The sequence below is a fragment of the Electrophorus electricus genome, chromosome 18, assembly GCF_013358815.1.
Source record: "Electrophorus electricus isolate fEleEle1 chromosome 18, fEleEle1.pri, whole genome shotgun sequence".
Lineage (NCBI taxonomy): Eukaryota > Metazoa > Chordata > Actinopteri > Gymnotiformes > Gymnotidae > Electrophorus > Electrophorus electricus.
Window position 1 is genome coordinate 8,715,847 of NC_049552.1, and position 15,424 is coordinate 8,731,270.

Sequence of the window (15,424 nt, forward strand, 5' to 3'; positions counted from 1 at the left end):
GCACTCTTAGATTTTCTTCAGCCAGCCTGCTTACAGTTCTTCCTCCAATCTGCACAGCTATGGTGATTGTGCTTTTTCTAGATGTGCTTCTCGACTCTAGAACTCTCTTCCCCATCTGGTCCAACAGTCTGCAACTCTCTTTCTATTCAAATCTAACTTTTTTTTCATGGCCTATAATATTTCTAAACCTAAACTCCTGTTTCATCAGCTCTTGCTCATATTCAGTAAGTGCGATGTTCTGTATACTGTATATGTTCTGTTTTAAAGTCTATCAATGTCTTATGTACAATGTTTCTTATGTACTGACTATTGTAAGCATCTTTGGTTCCTTGAAATGCACTATATAAATACAATGTACTATTATTATTACTCCACCCCAACTCTGGAACTCAGTGGAAGAATAAGAGCAGAGTTCCTGAATGAATCGTGCAGATGGACGTGGTGCAACAGTTGGTCCTGTAATGACGGATGAGGAGTGGCGGCCTGTTAAGCCTCAGACGAGGCTGGGGCCCCTTTCTGCACCAGCAGCAGACCTCCTCCACCGGCCAGCCATTAGGAACCTTCCTCTGGAGACGCTGGGGACACCAGAGTGGAACAGCAGCACATCCCCATGCTGAAAGGCACACGCTCTGCAGCGCGATGTCAGTTCTGTTCAGCGTCAGCAGCATGAGAAGAAGACAAAATGCTGCATTTCTCTAACACAGCAAGCTGAGCCGGAAGTCAGTTTTAGGCACAAGGTGAGAAAGTTCCACAGGGTAAGTAACAGAAGAGCTGCAATCTCTGCTCCACCCTGCTGGTCGCTTTTGTGCAAGTGGCTCCAAAGCTACAGTGAAATGCTTTGGCAAAATGCAGGCTGTGATCACTCTAGCAAAGTCAGAAGGAGGGCATGTGAGGAACCTTTCTATCCAGTTTGTGTGGGTGGAAAGCATCTGGGGGAGTCATAATGACCCCTCTGTTTCTGATGGAGATGAGTAAGCATGAGTAAGAGCTAGGGAGCCAGCCTGTTTCACCACAGTGATGAGTTTTGCATGAGCTTAATGGGGGCATCTGTCTCATGAGTTGCCACTAGTCTGCAGGACCTTCGCGGGAGACTAATGTGTTTGTAATCAGCTCTTACTGGAACCCGTTCAGCATCAGTGTGTCTCTGTTCTGGGTCTTTTCAACAGGAACACATGGGGAATACCATGAACAGGTGTTATGGGTGGATGTGTGGTGCTCATTGTGTGTGTAATAGAAGAGGTGAGTTAATATGTGTATGAATTATTTAACATCTGCATATTAATAAGGAGGTGTTTAGTGTTTTGAATGTTCCACAAATCATTGTTCAAAAGCATGTCCACATGCATACCATGTACAGTCTTGGCCAAAAGTTTTGAGACTCGCACAAATTTTGGTTTTCACAACATTTGCTGCTTCGGTTTTTATGGTGGCAATTTGCATTAATTCTAGATTGTAAAGAGTGATCAGATGAATTGCAAGTCATTGCAAAGTCACAAAGTCATTCCTTGCCATGAAAATGAACTTAATCACAAAAATTACTGCATTCCAGCCACTGCATTTCAGCCCTGCCACAAAATGGCCTTCTAACATAATTTCAGTGATCTTCTTTTTAGCTCAGGAGAAAGTGTTAAAGAGCACAAGGCAGCAGATATCACTCTGTCATTCAGATTAGAAGTTGATGACTGGTTGCATTAAAAGGGTGGTGGTGATTGAAGTTTTCTTTCTACCTCCAAGGAAACACATGCAGTCATCATTGCATTGCATCAAAAGGGTCTCACAGACAAGGACGTTGCTGCTTAGCACCTAAATCAACCATTTATCGAATCATCAAGAACTTCAAGGAGAAAAGTTCAATTGCAGTGAAGAAAGATTCAGGGTGCCCAAGAAAGTCAAGCAAGCACCAGGACCATCTCCTAAACAGGATGCAGCTACGGGATCGGGTGCCCACCAGTGCAGAACTTGCTCAGGAAAAGCAGAAGGCAGGTGTGAGTGCATCTACATGCACAGTGAGGCGAAGGCTTTTGGAGGCTGGCTTGGTGTCGAGAAGGGCAGCAAAGAAGCCACTTCTCTCCAAGAAACACTTCAAGGACTGACTGACATTCTGCAGGAAGTATAGGGATTGGACTGCAGAGGACTGGGGTAAAGTTATTTTCTCTGATGAAACCCCCTTCAGACTGTTTGGGACATCTGGACAAATGATTGTTCGGAGAAGAAAAGGTGAACACTATCATAAGTCCTGTGTCACGCCAACAGTGCGGCATCCTGAGACCATTCATGTGTGCGGAAATTTTGGGTCCACAGCCAGGAAACTACCCAGATCTTAATCCCATTGAGAACCTGTGCTCAATCCACAAAAAGAGGGTGGACAAACACAGAAACTGTGATCAACTCCAAGCACAGACTAGGCAAGAATGGGTTGCCATCAGACAAGATTTTGCCCAGAAGCTGATATCCAGTATGCCAAGGTGATTTGCAGAAGTCTTAAAAAAGAAGGGTCAACACTGTAAATATTAATTCTTTGCTTAAACTGAATGTATTTGTCAATAAAAAGTTTAAGAAACTTATGAAATGCTTGTAATTGTACTTCACTAGACCATATAAACATCTGACAAAAAGATCTAAAAAAAACCTGAGGCAGTAAACTTTGTGAAAATCAAAATTTGTGTCAGTCTCAAAACGTTTGGCCATGACTGTATGTGCACAAACTAACAACTGATCAATCAACTGAGCTCACACGTGTCAGTCTACAAGGGAATTCTATGTACCAACAGCAGGTATTGTTCTTCATCAAACTTCATCACTAAAAAAGCATGCTGGTTTCCATCAGAATCAGTCCTGGAGTACCTGAGTTTATGTCCCTGGTATTCAGTCTGGCTTTTCAGTCATAACACATTCTGCAGTTGCCATACTGCCATTTGTAGACTTGCACAGTTGTAAGGCTCGACCCAGAAAGTGTTCTTTCTCTGACACTTCACAATGTTTGACAGCATACTGGGTTCTCTAAACAAAGAATAGCACTCTCTCCAAAGAAACCATATAAACTTTCAAATTTTTTTAAAAGGTCTTATATAAGCCTTTAGGATGAATGACTGTAACCTACACTACAGCAGTGAAAATACAATGGTGTGACATTTCACACGTACCCTGCTTTCATTTGGACTCTGGAACACCTAAGCCCCTACAGCTAGATGGCAAATAACCCAAACAACTAAAAAAGCAAAAAATAAATGATTCTCCTGAAATCAACCCATGTTTATGTAAAGAGATACAAGAGTCTGTTTTCCAGGTGTGAATTAAACCTAGTCTTGGAACAAACTGCAACGCTGATTGTTAAATCAGCACCACTGAAAATTCTTTCTAGTCTAGCCTTAGGAATAATCTAGTAATAGTCTTATGGGACCAGGGAAACTGGCCCCATAAGGTCCAACTCAGTTACCACTGCACACTGTTGTGAATATTGTGAATCATGTAATGTTGATGCATGTTATGTTGATACAGCCAAGTAGGAAAACCCACCTCTTACTCATTACTGCTCTCTACTGGAATCAGTTGAGAAAACAAAAGAGGCCAGACAGAGCTTGATTTTTTCAGCTTCTTAGCAGGAATCAAACTAATGCAATCCATTATTCATTCAAATTACTTTAAAGGGCTAAACCGTGCCTTTGACTAGTGTTGTGAACATTTTTTTGTAATTGGTTTATATGTTTATACTAATCACACTGTAGCATCAATGAAGCAACAATCCATTCAGTTAAGTAATCAGTTGTATACCATGTAGCACATAATTGATTGTGTACAACAAAGGATTGTGTGGGGTTTTGTGAAGCAGAGAACCATAGCTGTTACTGTTCATAAGTTAATGAGGTGGATAAACCAGTGAGAAAAAACTCTATCATTCAGTCTGATAGAAAAAGCCAGGCAATAACACATACTACTTTAGAAAACAAAACAAAAAAAACCAAAACAATAAAACAATAATAAGGTACATATTCATCTAGAGTTCAGAGGCAGTGAAGAGCCTGTTTCCAGGAGTTCAACTGATTTGAAGCGAATACAGGTTACCATCAGATTAATGATAATGGAGGAATTAATATGAAGAGCATTTATCATAATAACTTGCATCTAGCTTCCATACAAAAATACTAGACTCAAATGAGTAAGCACTTTCTCCCCCAATAAGGCTCTAGGTATGTAGAAGACCTAATGTAATGCTGCTCAATGTTACTGTCTTAACATCTTAACACCACTTTCTAGGTGATTGATGCTATTGGCAAAATATTTCTAACCTCTCAGTTAGTCTCCAAAAGTCTATATTTGGAAGACTCACCTAGGTATGGGATGCATGGGGTCATTTTGAGGGACCTGATGTACTCTCTCATGCGGGTGTAATTTTCCTCTTTTGACGTTAGGAAGTCCAGCTTCTCAAAAGTGGCTTTGTCCTTTCGACTGATCAGCTATTTCAAAGAAAAACAAAAAAGACACATTAGATCCAATATTATATTTTCAAAGTGAAATGTTAAACCAAAAACAAAAATTGCATTTCTGTCAAAAAACAATACAAAAACATAATCCTTTGATATATGCAATTGTTTCGCATCAAGAATGGCCATGTCTGCCTAGATAAATGTTATTTACACATATAAACAAAGCATATAAGCATAAAACATATAAACATCAAATCATGCCATTTCCACCCATGTGAGATATCTTTTTCATGGATATAGATGTATCATTTAGTTCTACACAAAAGCCTGCATTACTGAATTACACAGTGACTGAAAACTTTCCACTGGCTTTGCAAAAGGCTGCTAAGTGAGGCAATGCTCCCAAGTTAGCTTCATCACCAAGCCAGTAAATGTCCATAATAATGGTTTAAGAGTTAATTACATACTTTTAGCTGTCAGTGGACTTGGAATTGTCATTTCATCTTATGCTCTCCTCCTCTTCTGGGAGAGCACAGAGTCCTACTGGGGATGTTGCTGCTCCTGCAAGCAGTTTGTGCTTGCTACAGTTTGACTCATTGCTCGAATGGGTTTGATGAGGCATTCCACTTTACACTGTTTCAGCCCTTTTATATTCTTTAGAGTCTCCTGATAGCCTTTTCAACAGGATAAATGCTAAGACACGGATGATAAATTTTCATATATTTTAAAGAGATTTTATGAGGTTTCTCTCTTAGATAATCAAATCAAATCAAAATGTATTTATACAGCACTTTTTACAACAGATGTTTTCACAAAGCAGCTTTACAAATGTCTAAGTCCAAGCCCCCAGTGAGCAAGCCAAGGGCGACAGTGGCAAGGATAAACTCACAGAGCCGGGCAAAAGGAAACAATCAGACACAATTAGCTCACCAGCAGCTGGCGTGATCTTCTCTGCCTGATCTTCAGACGCACTCACCATTTTACTTTTTTTTTTTTTCAATTTTTTTCAATTAAAGCCCTGAGCAGACTGGACAGTGTCCTGGTAGTCAGTCATTAACCATGTCAGCATGCCCATATTTTGCTCAACAGCTACACTACTGCCTAACACTCACCTGAGGGGTTTGAATGTACCCTGTCCTGAATTCTTTCTTAACAACCACTGGTTTTTCAACTTCATGGCAGATGGAAAAAATAATGCAAGCTAATATTCATGTCAGAGGATGTAGGGGAGAGTTCTGTTTATTTAAAGTGAGCAAAGAGACAGTGGGAAGAACTGTGGAGAGAAAGTTATGAGCAAGGAGCTATCAATCAATGCGTGCTCGCTAGATGTGAAAATAATAATATTATGACAATTCCATGAAATATTACTTATAGTATAGGGTGTTACACCATGGTATTTTTGTGGTTAATTATTAACAGCTTCAGTTTTTCAAAGAGAAGAATATTTAAAATCCCATTATGAATGATTAACAATTTAGTAGCTATTACACATTAATAACAATGCATTAATACACACCTCAGAGAAATAGTGTCCTGGGTATGTGTGTATCATGTGTGCATATATGTGTTTTACAACTCTGGCCATTTCATGTGCTTGACTAGAGATTTATAATGCAGAATGAAGGAAATTAGTTGAGGCTTTTTATCAGTTTTCTGCCAAGCTTATCAAACAGTCCACCACACACACACACATACACACACACACACACACACACACACACACACAAACACACAAACACACAAACACACAAACACACACCTCTATAAAAAATGAATTAGAATTCTTGTAATCCCAGAATTTATAGCATCTAGTCCATGTACTGTGTACCAGTACCATGCTCTGCACCATTTCATCTTCTCCAGTGCCTTTTAAGCCCTGACATTCATCAGCTGTGGCAGAGGTTAAGCAGCAGGGCCCACTGAGAACCAGTCTCCAGTGGAAGCCGTCCAAGTCTTTGACTACAATTCATGGTGGTAGATGGGAATTTTAGGGGTGATGTGCTTGGCTAAGGCCAATTACAACTCTTCTGACTGTGAAGGAAAGGATTAGATGTTAAAAAGAGACCAGGGATTAAAAAGAGGTGATGAGGGAAAGGACGAGGGGGTGAATAAAAGAGAAGAAAAGGTTGGAGTGGGGGTGTGGGGGGGTGGAAATGGTAGCAAGTAACAAAGGAAGAAAAGGAGAGGAGGACCAAGGAAAAGTTAAACCAATTTGTGTAGGAGCCAGAAAGCATCCATCACTGACAGTATGTCTGTATGCTCCCTCCTTTCCCAGCCTGACCACATGGCTGGTTCTCTCAATTTCCCTTCCCTTTTGTTTCTGCTGGTTTAACAGCTTCTCCAGATGGTCCGATCCAGGACCTTTATGTGTCTCATACATTTAATCCCTCTTTACCAACAACTCTCTTGTAGGTAAGTAAACCAGACAACAGACTGCCTAATTCAAAACCTCCCTAATGGAAGGATTTGCATTTATAAAAATCTATGACTTAGTATCATCTGAACCTGACCGATGTCACTGCCAACCAAAAACCATATGTTTACAGAAAACACTGACATTTACAGTACACCTATCCAGCTTTGCATCATGAATTTATGAGAAAAAGAACTACAATCTATGGGTTATAGCCAGTGAAAAATAAAACTTAAACTGCATAGGTTGGACTCAGCAAAATGAGTCACTTCACAAGGCCAATTCCCCATTGTAATAAACCAAGAGCACTTAAAAGCTTTTTTACTCATTTTAAAAGAATGCCACAAGTAGCCAGACACAGCAGCATATGGTTATGGTTATGTGGTACAGTAGTGTTGGCTATATAAAGCCCTTCGACACAGGACAGTCCTGGCATCTCAACGTTACTGTGCATCCTGTTGCAACTCTACATGCCACCGTCGACATCTATTAAGCAGTGAAAATGGCTCTTCCGTACTGGATGATGCATTTGGGTCTAGTGCCATTTGATTTAAATTTCCCAATCCTTCCAGTTGGATAAAGCTAACTTTCAGTTCAAAGAAGTAAAAAAATTAAATGCTTCTGAAGGGCATAAAAAGGAAAGCCTATCCATTTTATGTTAAATATAAATGATTACATCAACAGCATCAAGTGAATACAGAAAATCCCATCAAAACAGGTTTTTAGCATTATCGTTGCATTGTCCTACCTCACTGAGTTATCAATTCTTTGTTATTAATGTATTTTGGTGTCTTTGGTTTCCAAACTTCATGGGCCAACATTACTTCATTGACCAGATGATATAATGTTCCACCTCAGTCACATGGGCCCTGCACACTACACATTTTTATAGTCTTCCTTCTGTAACGCACTGACTTTCCGCAGGTTACTTGTCAGCTCAGGTGCAATAGAGATGTAAGGAACACAAAAAATATGCCCATGCTCCAGGACCCACATGGAGAGGCCCTGTTCCATGACCAATGTGCAGAGCTCCTGCTCCAGGACCAATGTGGAGAGCCCCTGCTCCAGGACCCAAATGGAGAGCCCCGGCTCCAGGACCAACGTGGCTAGCCCCTGCTCCAGGACCCACATGGAGAGACCCGGCTCCAGGACCCATGTGGAGAGCCCCTGCTCCATGGCCCATGTGGAGAGACTTCTTCTTTTTCTTAGCTTTGATTGTTTTGACACCTCTTCTTTTTGAGGTATGTTGCAAAAACAAGCTCCCAATTTCTAAATATCTATGGCACTTGAGCATGTTCTAGACAGTTTTTTTGGGGGGCGGGGGGGGGGGGTGTTGCAGAAATCCAAAATTTTAGCCTTTGAGAAAGAAAGTTCTCAAGAATACGGCAAATCAGAGGTCTGACATATTTCATACCGTATCCAAATGAATAGTGAGACATTAGATGTTTGAGCAGTCAGAAAAATAGAGAAGAATGCAAAAGTATTCTAGAGTTTAGGGAGAGTGACATCACCTTCATGTATCATTATAAACGTTTTCATTGCAATGTTCAAATAAACAGCTGCAAGATATACACGAATGTCCTGTGCCTCACTTCCTGTAAGACTGAGTCAAGCTGCAACACTTGGCCTCTTAACTGGTCATATATGGAAAAGGCGCCCTGCTCTTACCGCCCAGGTCTTGCTGAGTCTGAAGATGGGTGCGCTCTGCAAGGCCGAAACCACTGACACCAGGGAGTGCAGGTTGTTCAGCTCCAATAGCTTCTGCATGGGTATCCACAAGACAAACAAGCACGTCATGTTTAGCCATCTATTTAGAGACATTCAGAATTGGTTTAAATGATGTAATGATCTTATTTCTATAGCAAACAATGCATAAACATTTTACAATGAGCGTGCACAATCACTCAGTATAATTTGAAAGGGTTTTACATTACAAAACGAATTACTTGTAAGGCAAGAATAGGTGCACACCACATACAGACATATCAGATTAGTTTTTTTTTTCAGATTCCTTTTCCTACCCCCCAAATTGTCCATCTTACAAATAAAGTTTAATAGAGTTTTTCAGTCAGGTCCTCAACACGCAGCTAGCAATCCACATTTTTGCTCTATCAGCGCTCCTTACGCATCCAAACCAAGCCATTAAGAACGCTACATATCCAGCACAGGTGTAAAGGGAGCAAAGCTGTGGACCATCTGGTGAGCCCTGAGGACTGGGCTGAGAAAGTGGTTAAATAAATGAAGAGCTGTAGACCAAAAATAGAGAGAAGGGATGTTTCACTCCAGCCTCATCTGTCTTCACTAACAGCAGAGTATTATCCATCTCTCCCTTCTTTCCATTTTAATTTACTTGTTTTCCTTTCATTTTCAGGCAGATGATGTCATGCTCCTGCTCCGCTTATCTTGTCAATGGGTTGACCTCTCTCTGACCTTGGGTTGACCTCTCTCTGACCTTGGAAAGGTCCAAGGAGGAGTCAAAGCCCTGCTCTTGCTGGTTTGCCCATTAGTGTGGCTGAAGGATGGCCCCGTGTGGGCCCACCAAACAGCATCTGAGGTTGTAAAAGGGGCGGAGTTAAGCGAAGGACCACACGTGATTGTACAGGGGCCTGCGAGTTGAGACTGTCTACGAGGGGCAACTCTGTGGCTATCCCTGTAATTCATATCAGGGCAGCAAGAAGGATGATGGATTTCACAGGTGTCCGCCGACCCACTATGAAAGGGCATGTTTTGTTTTTTTTGTGGGTGTGTGTGCGTGTGTGTGTGTGTGTTTGTGTGTGCGCATGTGTGTGTTCATGTGTGTGCTTAATTATAAAGAAACCTTTAAATGACTGAATTGAAAGGGCATCAAAGCAACAAGAAAATGAATACAGAAAATTTTGAAAATGAGCTGGAAACCAAACACACTACTCAACTGATTCCACAGATGTTACATTAATGTCCAGGGAGGTGATGTTGCATTTAACATCCAGAGTAACAAGTTGACAGGGAGTTCTGTGTTATTTTTTTATGCTGTGAAATTTTTTATTAAATCATGTTTTCCCCAAATTCACAGCATAGCTGGAGTAGGGAAACAGGACAAACGAACAAAGTAAGAAGCTCAGCAGAAAAATAAAGAAACACAAAAGAAGGAAAAAATTGGAGGTAATGCTGATGTACTCAATGGTCATGTGGACCAAGAACAGATCATCGGCAAGTCAAGTGGACATCAGGGAATTTGAAGGGTTCTTGATTCTAATGGAATTACTAAGACTAAGCCTCACTGGCTTTCCTTAGTTCCTGATTCAGTTGTTTGTGACATAAGGGGAAATCTTTTGTACCAGAAGGCAGAATGTTGAATACACAAGTAAGCACAGTTGAGATGATAACCAGGTTATATGAGCAAAAACAAACAAAGCAAAAGCTTTCTCCTGGGAAATATACTTTTTGATGTATTCTGCTGTCCATTAAAAAACTGTGAAATATGTGAGCTGGTTCTCAGAAAGGTTGGCTATGTGGTAGTATCTTTGAAATGAACCGAACCTCAGAAGCATTATGAGAAAGTTCTAGGCAGGAGGTTTTCACACAGTTGTTCCAACACAGGACCAGAAAGGGCAAGCACAACCAAATCAAACGCATTAGATTTTAAGCCTGGGACATGGGTTAGGCCTATAGCAAATGTACCATGAGACAGATGTCATGAAGGCCAAATGGATATGGCTTAACTTCAACCAGTTACCAGCTCCATTTCAGTGTGGCAAAACAGGCACCATTAAACTTAAGAGGCAACAAAAAATGAGTTTCTCACCTTTGCAGTTTTGATGAAATGACTCAAAATTTCTGCTCGAATCTTCAAGGTTTGCGCTGTCAGTATCTCTCTCACCACCCAGAAACTGACCTGAACACGGGGAGAGCACAAATTAGCCACATCTCCATAACTGACCTGAATATAGCCACATCTCTATAATAACTGCTACATTGTGATGCTGTTTGGAAGTGTGTTTCAGGCATTACATAAACCACACTGCAAATTTATTCAAATAGGCAGTTTTGCTAGTTTTCATGGCCTGAATAATATTGATTCTCTTGATTCTATACTTTAAAAGAGGACAAACCCCACCTTCAGAACTCTAGCTCAAACAGATGAAGATGACTTACATACATCTTTACAGTATGTATGTAACTGTGTCCACTAAGATTTGTAAGACCCAGCTACCACTGCTGTGAAGCCTTCAGAACCAGATGTGATTTCACATTGTAACTTCATCTTCTCTCTTGGTTCCAAAATTATTGTTCTATATCTCAGCTCTTTCGCTTGTTGAAATTACAGTTGCCTTTATAGCAGTGAAGAAGTCTTCACATATGGGATACACCTACTTTATGGATAATCAACCCAGGCATTTTTAATCTAATGACTTTTGCAGCAGCAAAAGCACTGACAAAATATTGATTGCACTATCATTGCACAGACCATTGCATACAAGGTAAATAAAATAAAAATACTTTAAAAAATACTTTTTATATTTTCATATCTAAATGTCTGTTATCTACTCTAGCATAGTGTAACAGCAAAGCTGATGAAGAAATTTGTATGTGCATTCCACATCAAACATCTAAGACAAATGATTGATTTAGAACTAAATAGTTTAGTTTCTGGAAGTAAATTTCTGATGTATTAAACCACAGTGAGACAAAAAAGAACAACTTCTGTTAACAAAAGTCATTCAATGTACTCAGCCCAATCTCTGGTGTTTAAACTTGGGATCATGTGCACTCGAGCAGCTTGCAAGCCAACCAAATTAAGCTCAGCAAATGAGAAAGACAGGACACAAAGGAAGTTCAAATAATGCTTTGTTTAAATTAACTTTAAAACAAAAGAAAGGATGTTTCTTCTGCCTTGGTACACATGGGTACGGATAGGCCTAAGAAATTCCACATCGCTAGATTGAAGAAACAGGCTTCATCTATGAAAGTTAACCATAGTTTGTGAGTAAATTAACGACTAACAAGAAGCATGTATCAAAAATGCTCTTGATAAGACACAGTAGACCTAATATCCATCAGAGTGCAATCCTAAGAGTTAAACCTAAGTTGAGCACTTGTAGACGTAAAAGTCACACAGCAGAACAGTCCAGTGATCTACTCCAAGCTGTTCAATGGTGAGGATGAGCTGTTGTCATAGCCCAGTGTTTGTTTACATCGGCCCTTTCACCTTTTGACTGTGTGATGCTAGAACTCGATCTTCCCTAAAACGACAGCGGTAGGCTTTTTATGGCAGAGGGTGTGCCAGAATGACATCAAACATATTCTTGAATAAGTACTGCTGCAGTTCCCCAAAGGGAAAACACTGTAAATCCAGTTTACAACCCAAAGAATAAAATATATGGCATTCCTGACCCTGAATGCAATCCTTCATACACAGGTCTGCAAAAATAAGAAACACTAATGTAGGAAATGTCAGCAGGCCAAAAATAAACACTAGAGACCCACTACACTGAAAGGTGGTATTGATATCAGCATCTGCTTGACTGATGGTGAATACATCTACAATTTAACCACAAGCCATAGTGCTATTAATGAGCTTGTAAATAATTTGAAAGTGTTCTTCCAAGTGAGACTACCAAAAATGTCATAAAAAAGCAAGGAAACCCAGTTGCGACTGTTAAGTTCACTTTTCATGGCCCCTCAAGCAAATATACTTAATTTGGCCAAATTAAGCAATTAAGAAGCATTAATGAAGTGGCATCATCTTAGACATGGCTCTTTTCCAGAAAGCCCAAATGTATTAGTGTAATTAAACTTTATTAATCATGTAATCATGAGTCACCCTAAATCATGTGATCAGAGAGACAGAAATGCCAAGTGTGATTTTAAATGTCAAATGGTTTCTCATACTAATGTTCCATGACATTTCAGTTTTGGGAACGAGGAATCAGTGCCATAAATAGTCACTGCTGATTTTGTCTTATAACACTCTTCCTTTGACATTTCTAAGGATGCGTTCCAGTCAGAAAGCAGTCTAGATAAAAGAAGGAACTGTAAAAGTGTGTCAGTGGAAGTCAGCTCCAAAGTGGGATGTAATATTGTAACAAATATCCACAACCTCACCCGGTGAATCCAAGCACATTTTTAGGGGGATAAGGAGGAATAAGCATCACTAACACTGTATGTCCTTGTGAACACTATATTTGTCAAATTAATAAACTAAGTAAAGTAGTTAAAATAGTTCCCAAAATCCATTGGTTTGTAGCAACTATGCTATTTATCTGTTAAAGGAATCTATTTACCTTGCAGTGATCAAAAGCCAAAAAGCTGATGGGAAACAAGTTTAAGATGTTCTGGAGCAGCTAAAAAATCAACAAGGTTACCTCAGCAATTACATCATCACTAGCTCAGGCTATGTAGGTCAGGCCTTCATAACAGACTCTGAAAGCCTTCAGTAAACAGCTGAGTGGCCAAAGTAACAATAAAATACAAAATAGGATCATAGTAATTAGTAAATAATCAGAACCATAAATGTAATTTAATACTGATTTAACAATTGTATAAATAATTTAATATCATTTAAAATTAGCATATGAAATCATGCTTTAGAGAAATTTGACAAAAACTGACTTTGTGAAAATTATGGACCTAAGACAAAATAGATTTTTCCTTCCCTGTAACATTCTCATTAGGAATAAAGCAAGCTACATCAACTGTAGAACAAATGAATTAATAGACCCACTGAGGGCAAATGACAAAAACTATACTTACAAAGAGTGTGTTTAGCAAGTCTAATGCATAATGCTACTAATTAAGGTTTAAATTTAAAGCTTTTAAGAAAAAGAAATGCGAAGTTTCCATCACATGCTGTTTCCATCTTTTCCTAAATAAGAAATTTGAGAATAACTAGATTGCTAAAAAATGAATTAAACTCACATCCAACTCCAGTCATAAAACTACTCCCAAGCAGAAATGAACTGGCTTTGACAAGGAAACATCCAGCCAGATTGGAAATTACAATGGGAACTTTGCTAGAGTCCAATGTCAAAAAGAACAGTGAAAAAGTACCACATCAGGAGAGATAATTACCTACACTGCTAACAGAAAATATCTAAATGACCAGATCAAGAGATAGCTTGATCCCCTTAAGTGTGTCTTATACATTTACTGGCAATAGTGATCCACAGCTAACTAGGACTAATATCTGTAATGATACGAATGCAAATTATACACAATTCCTCTCTATGATAGTTATCCATTAGTCTACTAAGTCCACAGACTAGTGAAGAAAGCCAAGGGAAAGTTTTTTGGAACACTTTTGAAACCAAGCTAGGATGTCTTAGGTTACTAGCACTCAAAGGTTTTACAAGTTTAAAGTTTTCATGAAAGTCTTCCAAGCAGTAGGTTAAGAGTGCAGTGAGCTTGTGACAGATGGCACAGAGATTAAGCAGCACACTGCTTCCAGAGAGAGAGAGAGAGAGAGAGACTTCAGATGGCTCCACCTGGTTGAACCGCCGTGTGAAGGCCACCACGTTGGGTGCGAGGCTGTGTTTCTCTTTCTTGTTCCATCCACAGCTGGCCAGCTCCTAAAACGATCAAAGAAATAAACAAAGATTCACTCCAACTCCGAAAAGTAGGGCCAAATGAAAAGAGTCTAATGCAGGCGATTTAATATTTTCAGTGAGACTTCATTATATATATGTTGTAGTCACGTCTAACCATCATCATGCAAAGCAGGCAGTATGATTTCAAGAAATTTGAACACAGCAAGTGCTTGAACTAAATGCAACAGGTCCCTTGTGATTCCCTAGTAAAATGCATCATTTCAAAACCCAGAGGATGTGATTCTATTGGTTCCAGGCCTTTGTGGCAGATGATAAATCTGTGTCCTTTTGAATAAGGATTTATTGCTATTATTAGCGCTATCTGCTCTCACAAGATGGAATGTCTACATGGTATTCTTTATCATAGACCGATAAAGAGCTCAGCTGAGGGCACTTGTTCCCTTAAACATTTTCAATTTACTATAAAATGTTGTGATGTTACAGCTTTATGGAATATTTTATGCTTTGTAAACCTGTGATAGATTGCTAAGGTTCACCTAAGGTATGGCAGTGCTGCATGTTACAGTTTAGGAGCTCAGGCTGAGCAGGGAGCAGGCAGCTGGAAACATTTAGACGTGTTTAAGTCATGGTTTTGCAAGCCAGTTTCCACGTGTGTAAACAGATCCCTCTGCATATCGTTTCTCATTACCAAAAATATTGCTGTCCTTTTTCTTTTTTTTTTTTTTGCTGTCACCATTTTAGGCCACACAAGTTGATTCATGATTTTGTGTTTTAGTACATTCAGAATGAACTGGATGAAGGAGGTGTTTTTTTTCCCCCACTTTGGTCATCTTGACTAAACAAATGAAGATTACATAGTTATTTTCAGACTATATCAATAATGCACCGAGTTGGCATGTTCCATTATCCATACTTTAATTTTTTTAATACTTGAAAGGTCATTGTCCTTTAAATGAAATTATTAAAAAATATATATTTTCCTATTTCACTGTATGATTTGTGAGCTATCCATGCCACTGCCACAGCAAATCACAGACTGACTCAGAAAAATGTTCAGCATG

The 15,424-nt window shown here is 39.5% G+C and overlaps 1 protein-coding gene and 1 long non-coding RNA gene across 6 annotated transcripts in view; one reads left to right on the top strand and one right to left on the bottom strand.

The window, feature by feature from the left end:
• The window catches only part of ralgps1 (Ral GEF with PH domain and SH3 binding motif 1), an 86,132-nt gene that overhangs the window by 57,935 nt on the left and 12,773 nt on the right, over positions 1-15,424 (bottom strand). For all 5 annotated transcript variants that reach the window (XM_027009820.2, XM_027009817.2, XM_027009821.2 and 2 more), the window contains 4 exons: positions 14,301-14,384; positions 10,622-10,711; positions 8,506-8,598; positions 4,328-4,454 (listed from right to left, as the gene is read on the bottom strand). In XM_027009820.2, coding sequence (XP_026865621.2) covers positions 4,328-4,454; positions 8,506-8,598; positions 10,622-10,711; positions 14,301-14,384 — 394 coding nt within the window. The remainder of the gene's footprint in view (positions 1-4,327; positions 4,455-8,505; positions 8,599-10,621; positions 10,712-14,300; positions 14,385-15,424) is intronic.
• LOC113577275 lies at positions 752-10,615 on the top strand. The gene is made up of 3 exons (XR_003410613.2): positions 752-1,239; positions 7,762-8,078; positions 9,209-10,615. It is a non-coding gene; the product is annotated as an uncharacterized LOC113577275 (long non-coding RNA).